At 41.1% G+C, this 12,707-nt stretch overlaps 1 protein-coding gene across 4 annotated transcripts in view; it reads left to right on the top strand.

Annotated features, from left to right (window-relative positions):
• LOC128703806 (uncharacterized) overlaps nt 1-12,707 on the top strand; it is a 59,719-nt gene that overhangs the window by 12,980 nt on the left and 34,032 nt on the right. For 3 of the 4 annotated variants that reach the window (XM_070103714.1, XM_070103716.1, XM_070103715.1), the window contains one exon: nt 677-1,183. In XM_070103714.1, coding sequence (XP_069959815.1) covers nt 677-1,183 — 507 coding nt within the window. The remainder of the gene's footprint in view (nt 1-676; nt 1,184-12,707) is intronic. The other variant, XM_070103717.1, reaches the window with a different exon arrangement.

Here is a 12,707-nt window from a genome sequence, read left to right as displayed (position 1 = left end):
CAATGAAGCAGTCACATAAAGATGAGGAAGTATTTCATAAAGAGTGTTTTGAAGCAGTTGGCAGGTAGTGAGTTCCATGGCATTTCTCAACAGGTTATGCTGAACAAGCAGTATGTTAAATAGATACTTGTTTGTTGTGTTGTCTGTGTTTTGTTGACACACTCGAAGAACAGGAGCAGTAATGGCAATACTGGGGAAAGATAGAGGGGAGGAGGAGGAGGTTACGGCAGTTCAGGCTGTTCCAGAGAATTTTTCTTTTTAATGGTCCATGTGTGTGTTTCTGTGTTCTAGTAGACTCATTTGAGCTTTTATCAAAATTTTTTGGTAAACTGTTCAGAAAAGTGTATTAATATGATTTTTTACCCTTTAGTTTTAAACTACAAAAATTTACATTGAAATAAAAAGTGAGAATCCACCTAGACAGAGAAGTAAACTTTGGTTAAAAAGAAATCTATATCCTTCATCTTCAGTTAAAGACCCTCATCAGCAGCTGTCTTCTTACCCATTTTTTTTTTTATTGGTTTCTCGCTCTATATCAAATACTGTTTGACACTTAATCCAACCTTAAACTGAAATAATTTTCATTTAGTTTATTATGCATAGTCAGGGAGTGCAAGTAAATGCAGTACTGTCTTGTAGCTTGAAATATAAAATTTTAGATTTTTTTTTTTTTCAGGGCCTCTTAATGAAGTTGGATGGCTCCCTGTTACCTATTTGTAATGCTGAGGTACAGACAGAAGAAAAAAGCTTCAATTTTTTGTGCAGGTGTCAGGAATCTACATCTGAACCTCTGAAAAGCATCCCATTAGAAGATGCCAAAGATAGACTTAACACAACTCATGAAAAAGCCTATGAATCTCCTGATCTGGTTCAACTGCTTGCCTCAACACCTTTGATCCAGTTAAAACAAGAGATAGCATGTGTCCCAGAGGCTGTGGCATCTAACTCTTCACAGTGCCATGAAGTGGGTATGGCTGTAAATGATGTTGTGGATTTTAAAGAATTTAAATCAGTGGAAACATTGAAGATCAGAGATAACAATTTAAATATAGATTCTCAGATTGAAAAATGTGCATTAACACCTGCATTACATACAACCCTTGATGATAACATGGCTCTGGACTATGGGGCATCTTCACATCTTGAAGAAGATACCCAGGGGCAGATTCTATTAGATGATCTGGTTAGTTTTAATTTACACTTTTATTACTCTTATTTAGCTAACTGCTTTTATTTACCAAACTACCCAAGGTTGGGCTCTGGGAGTAGAAAAACTCTCAGAACTCATCTCTCACTGAGGTAGGGTGGCCAAAAAAAAAAAAAAATATTTCACCATCACTCAAACACTGTCTTCCCAAAAGCATGCTGACATCACAGTTCAGATGACCCTTTGAACTGCAACATCCCTACACTTCACTCAGAGTGCAGGCCGTGGGTTCAATCCCGCCCGTGGTATGGTTTGCAGGCACTAGTTTTCACCTTCCAGCTAACTGGTTTTCCTAAATCCCTATGTAAATGTTACTTTGTTCACACTAACAGCATGTCAAATCATAAACTACTTACCTCCACTCCTGTTTAACATGCTCACACAAGCCTCTTGAATGTCCAAGCCTATAGCACTCAAACTCTCCCTTAACTTCCCCTTCCACCCCTTTCCAGGATGACCCCTACCCTTCCTCCTCCTCCACCCTCTAAATAATAATTTTTGTAACTCCACACCTGATCTCCAAGCTCCAAATAACCTGCATAATATTCACCCTCAAACATGACATGATAAAATGTTTTAGCTTCAAATATTATGTTTCAGCTATTCATCATTATTATTATTATGTTTTAGCTTTAAACATGTTCCATTTTCAATATTATGTTCTATATTTTAATTGTTCCTAGGTAGTAGGTTGGTAGACAGCAACTGCCCAGGGAGGTACTACCATCCTGCCAAGTGAGTGTGAAATGGAAGCCTGTAATTGTTTTACATAATGGATTGCTGGTGTCTTCTTTCTGTCTCATAAACATGCAAGCTTTCAGGTACGTCTTGCTACTTCTACTTACACTTAGGTCACACTACACATGCTTGTACAAGCATATATATACATACTCCTCTGAGTTTTCTTCTATCTTCTTACTAGTTCTTGTCCTTGTTTATTGCCACTTATCTCCATGGGGAAGTGGAACAGAATTCTACCTCCGTAAGTCATGCATGTCGTAAGAGGTGACTAAAATGCCGGGAGCAAGAGGCTAGTAACCCCTTCTCCTGTATATATTACTAAATTTAAAAGGAGAAGGTTTTGTTTTTCCTTTTGGGTCACCCTGCCTCGGTGGGATACGGCCAATTTGTTAAAAGAAAGAGATTTTAATTGTTGTATTCTAACTATTAATATTATGTTCCAGCATTTAAATGTTGTGTTTTAGCTTTTAAATAAAGTGTTCTAGCTTTTTTATATGATTATGTTCTAACTTCTAAATAATACAGTAGATCATTGATTGTCCACTCTTTTGGGAAGGTTGTACATCATTTTCAAAAGCATTGGATAATCACATCATTTGTTTAAAGTCCCTGTTGTTTGAACATTTCTTTCTGACATTATCCATACATGTGCTCTCAAGGACCCCAATGGAAATGAATCACATTGTCTGACATTTTGGGTTTTCCTGGGTAATTTACACAATGTGTGATAATTGTACTTATGTATCCCTGTGTCTGAATAAACTTACTTATTCTCTTCAAAAAGCTATGCTGGATAATGTTGAATGTCAAATAAACAATTGCCAGATAATCTCTGATGTACTGTATTATCAGTATATTTTTATTGTAATTATTGTAGCTCTTTTAAATGACTGTCATTGTAATACTTTCCAAACACTAGGCATAATATGGGCTTTACAAAAAAAAAATTGTCTCTAACTTGTATCCTTTAATGTATTTTTGTAAGTAAAATTCTGATTTAGATTCACTATGTAACAAAATTTCACTTTTGTCGTGTTCCTGGGAAATACGCAGCATTTCCCGATTCTTTATAGCTAAACAAAATTTAAAAAAGCAGTTTTGATCCCAGAACTTTGCTTTTGTGGTCAGGACACTTCTGGAACACTTTCAGAAAGACTGATGTAAGGGTTTTGCTTGGCAAATATAAAAACAGGGGCTCACAAACCAGCATTCAGTTCAGCTCTGGCTACCTGAGAAGACACATCAGAAAAAGTGAAATGGCATCAAGAGGCTGCAGTCATTCTCCAGATGCATTCTGCTACATATGTGGTCAGTTCATTGAGACAAGAGCAAGAAGTTCCCTGTAACAGCATCTAAAAAAAATGTGTGAAGCTTGCAAAGCATATTTTGGCATGCCAGTTGGGGACCAAGACAAAACCTGGGCACCTCATGTTGCTTGTGAGTATTGTAAGAAAACATTGAAAGTTAAGAAAGTCATTAGCTATATGAAGGGTATAATCTTGAATAGGAACATTTTTTTAATGAAATGTATGTAACAGAAACTAATTCTTTTGTTTTACATGATGGTACAGAGGAGAAAAAAGAGCCATGAAGTTTGCTGTTCCTAGAATATGGCGTGAACCCACTGATCACTCGACCAACTGCTACTTCTGCCTGGTGGATCCTTCCAAATGCTGAACTGGGAAAAATGCACCTGCTTTTGCACCAGTACCACACAGTACTGATCTTCTTGTACCTACACCTCCAGTAAGAAGTCAACCATAAGAAGAAGAAAGCAGTAAATCAGAAAATGAAGAGCACAGTGAACAAGACTATGATCTCACAGATGCAGCTGTTGGGAGGAATCCTTGCTACCCAAACCAAACAGACATCAATGACCTTATCAGAGATCTTGGTTTAACAAAGTCAAATGCTGAGCTATTGATTTCAAGGCTCAAGGAGTGGGACTTGGTGGATGAAAGTGTGCAAGTGACAAACCAAAGAAAACATCACCAACATATCTCAACCTTCTTCAATAATGAAGACAGGTTGTGCTACTGTAATGATGTATCAGGCCTCTTTTGATGCAATTGGAATTGCACGCAATCCAGATGGGTGGTGACTTCATTGATAGCTCCTCCAAAAGCCTAAAAGCTGTACTTCTGCACAATGGGAACAAGTATCCTTCTCTTCCCTTGGCTTATTCAGTGCATTTTAAGGAGGACTACAACAGTGTCAAACTTTTACTGGAAGCTTGGAACTATGAAAAGTATGGCTAGGAGGTTATTGGGGACTTCAAAGTGGTGGTATTTTTGATGGGACTCCAAGGAGGTTTTACAAAGTTTCCTTGTTATCTCTGTCATTGGGATAGTAGAGACAGGGCAGCACATTACCATAAGAACATAAGAAAGAAAGAACACTGCAACGGGCCTACTGACCCATGCGGAGCAGGTCCATGTCCCTCCCCCCAGATTAGACCAATGCCCCTCCCCCCCCAGATTAGCCCAATGACCCACCCAGTCTGATCATCTCCACTCAAGGATGGAGCACTGCACCAGACCCAGCAGCACAAGCTAGTCAGGTCCAACTCACACCCACCCACACCCACTCATGTATTTATCTAACCTATTTTTAAAATTACACAACGTTTTAGCCTGAATAACTGTACTCGGGAGTTTGTTCCACTCATCCACAACTCTATTACCAAACCAGTGCTTTCCTATATCCTTTCTGAATCTGAAATTTTCCAACTTGAAACCATTGTGCGAGTCCTGTCTTGGCTGGAAAATTTCAGCACGCTATTTACATCCCCTTTATTTATTCCTGTTTTCCATTTATACACCTCGATCATATCCCCCCTAGTTCTACGCCTTTCGAGAGAGTGCAGATTCAGGGCCCTCAGTCTATCCTCATAGGGAAGATTTCTGATACATGGGATCATCTTTGTCATCCTCCTCTGTACGTTTTCCAGAGCATTTATATCCATTCTGTAATACGGTGACCAGAACTGAGCAGCATAGTCTAAATGAGGCCTAACCAAGGATATATAGAGTTGAAGAACAACCTGAGGACTTCTATTATTTATACTTCTAGATATGAAGCCAAGAATTCTGTTAGCTTTATTGCGAACACTAATGCACTGTTGTCTTGGTTTTAAATTACTGCTAACCAGAACTCCTAAATCCTTTTCGCAATCAGGGAAATTATTTCCCAGTAAAAGTAGGCCTTAGACAAGGATGTGTGATGTCACCGTGGTTGTTTAATATATTTATAGATGGGGTTGTAAGAGAAGTAAATGCGAGGGTCTTGGCAAGAGGCGTGGAGTTAAAAGATAAAGAATCAAACATAAAGTGGGAGTTGCCACAGTTGCTCTTTGCTGATGACACTGTGCTCTTGGGAGATTCTGAAGAGAAGTTGCAGAGATTGGTGGATGAATTTGGTAGGGTGTGCAAAAGAAGAAAATTAAAAGTGAATACAGGAAAGAGTAAGGTTATGAGGATAACAAAAAGATTAGGTGATGAAAGATTGGATATCAGATTGGAGGGAGAGTATGGAGGAGGTGAATGTATTCAGATATTTGGGAGTTGACGTGTCAGCGGATGGGTCTATGAAAGATGAGGTGAATCATAGAATTGATGAGGGGAAAAGGGTGAGTGGTGCACTTAGGAGTCTGTGGAGACAAAGAACTTTGTCCTTGGAGGCAAAGAGGGGAATGTATGAGAGTATAGTTTTACCAACGCTCTTATGTGGGTGTGAAGCATGGGTGATGAATGTTGCAGCGAGGAGAAGGCTGGAGGCAGTGGAGATGTCATGTCTGAGGGCAATGTGTGGTGTGAATATAATGCAGAGAATTCGTAGTTTGGAAGTTAGGAGGAGGTGCGGGATTACCAAAACTGTTGTCCAGAGGGCTGAGGAAGGGTTGTTGAGGTGGTTCGGACATGTAGAGAGAATGGAGCGAAACAGAGTGACTTTAAGAGTGTATCAGTCTGTAGTGGAAGGAAGGCGGGGTAGGGGTCGGCCTAGGAAAGGTTGGAGGGAGGGGGTAAAGGAGGTTTTGTGTGCGAGGGGTTTGGACTTCCAGCAGCCATGCGTGAGCGTGTTTGATAGGAGTGAATGGAGACAAATGGTTTTTAATACTTGACGTGCTGTTGGAGTGTGAGCAAAGTAACATTTATGAAGGGGTTCAGGGAAACCGGCAGGCCGGACTTGAGTCCTGGAGATGGGAAGTACAGTGCCTGCACTCTGAAGGAGGGGTGTTAATGTTGCAGTTTAAAAACTGTAGTGTAAAGCACCCTTCTGGCAAGACAGTGATGGAGTGAATGATGGTGAAAGTTTTTCTTTTTCGGGCCACCCTGCCTTGGTGGGAATTGGCCAGTGTGATAATAAAAAAAAAAAATCAGTAGTATTAAGATCTACATTATTTAGTTTATATGTGGCATGGTTATTTACCTGTCCAACATTTAGAACTTTGCATTTGTCAATATTAAACTGCATCTGCCACTTCTCCGACCATTGCATCAGTCTATTCAAATCATCCTGGAGTGCTCTAGTGTCCTCATTCTTCTTCAAGAGGGGCTCCTTGGCGTGGTGAAGAGGCTCTTGGTCTGAGGAATTAGACCTGTCAGTCTCCTTCCCCAGACCGAACCTAATTACCCCCCAATCCCCCCTTCCCTATCCCATCCTCCCCTTTTCCCTTTCCTCCTCCCCCTCCCCACCCCTCCCTTTTGCCCTTCCTCTTTTTGGCCTTTGGGATTTTTCCCACAGGCGTGCTAGTTCCTAGGTAGGGGAAAGGGTACTGGGGTCCATCCCATTCCATTGAGGTTCTTGGCGGTGGCGTAGTTTGCCGTGGAATCTGGATCGCCTGGGGATGTCCCGATCTCTCTCCGGTATCCCGGAGAGTGGCTTTGGGTGTCTTTCGGGTGACGGGTGTCTCTCTGGAAGCCACCTTTCGGATTCCGGGGGTGGTGGCCGAAGGAGGTGTGCTTTGTGGCGGATATCCGGCCGCCCTTTCTTTTGTCCACCGAGGTAGCTTGGCAGATGTGAGGTTGCTATCCCGGACTGCTGGTTTACTGGCATGATGGGTAGGGTATGGCATGGGTTCCATGCTGCATCTACGCTACTTGCGGTGCTGAGGTCCTCTTGGGCGCGGAGGGAAATTTCTGGCCCTTTCATTCCTCCTAGGAACTATCCCTCCCCGGTCCCCCCTTTTTTTTTTATTCTTTTTTTTATTTTTATTTTCTTTTCTTCTTTCTTTTTTTTTTTTCTTAAAAACAAAAAGAAAGAAGTAACCTAACCATGGAGAACCCAGTCTATGAACCTGGTACCCCCGGGCCCCTTCTTGATACCGCACCCCATTCTGACCCCGCCTCATCTTTGGACCACTCTTCGGACACTCCTCATGCCTCTGTACCTCTTGCCGGTACTGTTTCCTCACCCGCTTCAGGTACTGAGGTCTCGACTGACTCCTTTGATTTATCTGACCTCCGCTCTCTTTTGACTATGCTTCCGGCCTCTCCCTCTACGGTGCGGCAATTTTCGAATCGCCGGCCCATTCCACGTCGGACCAAATCTGGTCCCACGCCTAAACGCCAATGACAATTACGTGCTGATGATACTTCTCCACCTTCTCGTTCTTCTCAGAAAAGATCGACACGTCCTGCACTCCCTTTCCACGCTCAGTTTCAGACTGCACAATGGACTAAATTCTTCACTTTACGACCAACTTCCTCTTGTGCCTGTCTTTCCGACCACAGTATTAGCAAGGCACTCCTACGCCATGTTGGTAAAGATATTTCTTTTCATGCTCTTAAGAGCGGTACGCGCATCATCACTGTACAGAATGCTACCCAAGCTCATGATCTTTCTCTTCTTTCCCATATAGATACTGTTCCTGTCACTATTGAAAAACATCATTCCCTCAATTCTTGTAGTGGTACCGTCATTCTGCCCCATACCATAGTTCAACAAAATTTCCAGACATGTGGCAATGACATTCTTGAACAGCTGGAACTCCAAGATCTCCCATCCTTGCAGCACTTATCCGTATTGCATCTATGCCTGTGTCATCATTTGTGGTTGTCTCAGAGTCCCTTAGCGCTTTACAGGCTATACAGAAATTTGATACACCTCACCCCTTAGTCCTCCGTATCCAACTTTGGCTACGCCGCATCTTTACCAAGCATAAAGATATTGTTTTTTGTTGGGTCCCTGGTGATGTTGATGTACAGGGCAATGAACAGGAAGAGACTGCTGTGTGGTCAGCAGTACATGACCTACCAGTTTCATGTAGAGGTATTCCATTTACGGACTATTTTGCTGCAATATCTTCCCACCTTCACACCCGTTGGTAACAACGTTGGTCTACTATGCTCGGTAACAAACTTCAATCTATTAAACCGAGTATAGGTTACTGGCCGTCTTCTTATCACCAGTGTCGAGGTTGGGAGACTACTCTCTCCCGTCTTTGCATTGGCCATACTCGTCTTACTCATGGATATCTCATGGAGAGGCGCCCTGCTCCTCTCCGTGAGAATTGCCAGGCTCCATTATCAGTCAGCCACATTCTGTAGGACTGCCCACTTTATCAACGAGCACGCAGAATTTACCTCCATCGTCGTCTTCGCTCCGCTGCTCTCTCTTTACCTTCCCTTCTCGCTGATGGACCCACCTTTCATCCGGACTCTCTCATTGACTTTTTGACAACCACTGACTTACTTCACAAATTCTGATACCTTCAGCCCTTTCTACCTCAATCTCTTGCTACCCTCTACCCCCGTACTATCCCCTGCCCTGCTGTTTTCTGTAACCTACTGATCATCCCTCCTCCCTTCTGCCGCCTAATACCCTCGCTTCCTTCCCTACCCTGCAGCGCTGTATAGCCCTTGTGGCTTAGCACTTCTTTTTTATTATAATAATAATAATAAATAGTGTCCTCATTAGAATGAATTGGACGGCCTATTTTGGTGTCATCAGCAAATTTGCTTATGTCGCTATTTATTCCCTCATCTATGTCGTTTATGTAGCACTGGCCTCAAAGGACTGAGTTCTCAGTAGGAATACATAATGGATCCTCAAAGGGTTATGTTCCCTCCATTACACATCAAACTAGGGCTAATGAAACAGTTTGTTACAGCTCTTGACAAAGAGTCTGCAGCCTTCAAGTATCTTCAAGACTTCTTTCCCAAGCTATCAAAGAATAAGATGAAGGCTGCCATCTTCAGTGGACCACAAGTCAGGAAAATCAGGGAGTGCTCAGAATTTCCAAGGAAGCTCACAGAGAAGGAAAAGGAAGCCTGGGAGAGTTTTGTTGCTGTAGCACAGGGTCTTCTGGACAACAAGGTTGACAATTATGTGGAACTTGTTGAGACCTTGGTAAAAAGCTATGGTCAGATAATTTCAAGGAGAATATGGGAGCATACTCAGAGGAACAAGGGGAGCGCTTCCACCAAGATATAATGATTTTGAATGCAGATATCAGGGTCTTATAATGAAAACATGATGGGGGACTACATTTGGGGGCTTAAACGGGAAAGTGATTTGTTGCATGCTCGCAAATCTAGAAAAACCACTCATTTTTAACTTTGTAAATATGTTTCAGAAAGTTTAAAATAAAATTGTGTAAATTTTATTTTATGTAAATTTTATTTATTTTATTATATGTTTTTGTTTTACATCCAAAACTAGCAAAAAAAAATATTGAAATTTATCCATTTTTTTGTCAAAAATTCATCCTCTAAGCCACAAAAGCAAAGTTTAAAAGGAATAATGGGCATTTTCTATTGTTTTGCAATAAAAGGAGCTGGAAAATAACACTTGCCAGGAACAAAAATTGTGTTACATAGTGTTATCTTTCTCTTTGCCCACTGTCTTCCTCTATTTTTCCATTCCCTCTCCCTCCATACCCTCTTTATTCTTTGCATTTTCCCTTTCCCTTATTACCCTCCTCCATCTCCCTTACTAATAGGTATCAGTATGTTACCATTAAAGACACAGCATCAACAACACGGCCACTTGATACTGGAGTTCCGCAGGGAAGTGTCCTTGGTCCCCTGCTCTTCCTCATATACATCAATGATCTTCCAAACGTATCCCAACACCTGAAACCCATTCTCTTTGCTGACGACACGACTTATGTCATCTCTCACCCTAATCTTGCCACCCTCAACACCATTGTTAACGAGGAGCTGATCAAAATATCGACTTGGATGACAGCCAATAAACTTACGCTTAACACTGACAAAACCTACTATATTATGTTTGGTAGCAGAGCAGGAGATGCACAAATTAACATTAAGATCGACAATACTCTAATTACCAGACATAATGAGGGCAAATTCCTAGGCCTATACCTTGACAACAACCTGAATTTCAGCACCCATATCCTACACATAACCAAAAAAGTATCCAAAACAGTTGGGATCCTCTCCAAGATATGATACTACGTGCCGCAAAATGGCCTTCTCACACTATACCACTCACTTATTTATCCATACCTCACCTATGCTATTTGTGCTTGGGGATCAACTGCAGCAACACACCTAAAGCCAATAATAACCCAACAAAAAGCTGCAGTAAGAATAATCACTAAATCCCATCCCTGGTAACACACCCCCCCACTCTTCATAGATCTAAACTTACTCCCTGTTCAGTACATCCACACTTACTACTGTGCAATCTACATCTACAGGACCTTAAACTCCAATATCAACCTTGACCTAAAACGCTTTCTTGATAGTTGTGACAGAATCCACAGGCATAACACCAGACACAAACATCTCTACGACATTCCCCATGTCCGACTAAACCTTTACAAAAATTCAATGTATGTCAAAGGCCCTAAAATCTGGAACACCCTACCTGAGAACTCTAGAACTGCAGACACATTCATCGCCTTCAAAACTACCATTAGAAAACATCTTATCTCCCTGATAAATCCCATCAACTAACTACACGAATACCACCTGGTGGTTCACACTTACACTCACTCACCCATTTGACCATAAACAGAAATATTAATCTCAATCTTAAAATAATGAATCCTATGATACTCCAGTACTGAAACTATGTACTGTGCCAAAACAAAAGCATTCACATTGCTAAACTCACAAACTAGTATTTAGTCACTTAGCCATAATATCAACTTACCTCATAATTTGTAATATTTTAAAATAAAGAATTAAACTAAGTCTGCCCGAAATGCCTAGCCATGCTAGGCGTTCTAGTGGTACACTCTGTAATCATTATTTAACTACAAGTAAACCACACAACAACCAAATTCTGTAAATTCAACATTGTAATCTTTATAGAGAATAAACTTTGAATTTGAATTTGAATTTGTCTCACCCTTATTCATGTCCATTCCTTCCCTTACCTTCCTTCCTTTTACTGACCAACCTTACCCCACCTCCCTTCACTACTACTACTACTTTCTTATAAGAATAAAAGAAATGAAGGAATACTGCAGTAGGTCTACTGGCCCATGCTCAGCAGTTCTTTCTTACATTTAACCGTTCCAATTCATATATTTATATGTAACTTATTAAAAGTAGGCCATAGAAGGGATATGTAATGTCACCATAGTTGTTTAACATATTTATAGATGGGGTTGTAAAAGTAACAAATGCTAGGGTGTTGGGGAGAGAGGTGAGATTAAATTATGGGGAATCAAATACAAAATGGGAGTTGACACTGTTACTATTTGCTGATGATACTGTGCTCTTGGGAGATTATAAAGAGAAGTTGCAAAGATTAGTGGATGAGTTTGGGTGTGTAAAGGAAGTTGAAAGGAACATAGATAAGAGTAAGGTGATAAGGGTATCAAACGAGTTAGGTAAATAAAAATTGGATATCACATTGAAGGGAGAGAATATGCAAGAAGTGAATTTGCTTAGATATTTGGGAGTAGATGGGTTCATGAAGGACAAGGCTAGCCATAAGATTGATGAAGGAATGAAGGTGAGTGGTGCACTGAGGTATCTGTGGACACAAAAAAAAGTTATCCGTGGAGGCAAAGAAGGGAATTTACAAGAGTATAGTGGTACCAATACTCTTATATGGGTGTGAAGCATGGGTTGTAAATGCTGCAGCAAAGAGGCTGGAGGCAGTGGAGATGTCGTGTCCAAGGGCAATATGTGGTGTAAATATTATGCAGAGAATTCATAATGTAGAAATTAGGATGTGTGGAGTTGCTAAAAGTATTATTCAGAGGGCTGCAGAGGGGTAGTTCGGTCCTTTAAAGAGGATGGAGCAAAATAGGATGACTTGGAGGGTGTATAAATCTGTAGTGGAAGGGAGGAGGGGCAGGGGTTGTCCTAGGAAAGGATGGAGGGAGGGGGTAAAAGAGGTTTTGTGTACAAGGGGCTTGGACATGCAGCAGGCATGTGTGAGCATATTAGATGGGATTGAATGGAGACAAATGGCTTTTGGGACTTGATGAGCTGTTGAAGTGTGAGCAGCGTAATATTATGTGAAGGGATTCAGGGAAACTGATTAGCTGGACTTGAGTCCCAGAGGTGGGAAGTACAATGCCTGCACTTTAAAGGAGGGTTTTGTGATCTTGGCTGTTTGGAGTGACACCTAAACTGTCATATCTGAGTGCCTCTGCAAAGACAGTAATTATGCATAAATGATGGTGAAAGTGTTTCTTTTTGGGTTGCCCTGCCTTGGTAGGAGATGGCTAACATATTAAAAAAACTTATTCGTGAAGCTACGTAAAGTGTTAGCTTTAATGCTGTTTAGAAGTTTGTTCTGCAAGTCCATTATACAGTATAAATATTTAAAA

This window comes from Cherax quadricarinatus, chromosome 87 (assembly GCF_038502225.1).
Source record: "Cherax quadricarinatus isolate ZL_2023a chromosome 87, ASM3850222v1, whole genome shotgun sequence".
NCBI lineage: Eukaryota > Metazoa > Arthropoda > Malacostraca > Decapoda > Parastacidae > Cherax > Cherax quadricarinatus.
This window is presented reverse-complemented; position numbering and strand designations above follow the sequence as displayed.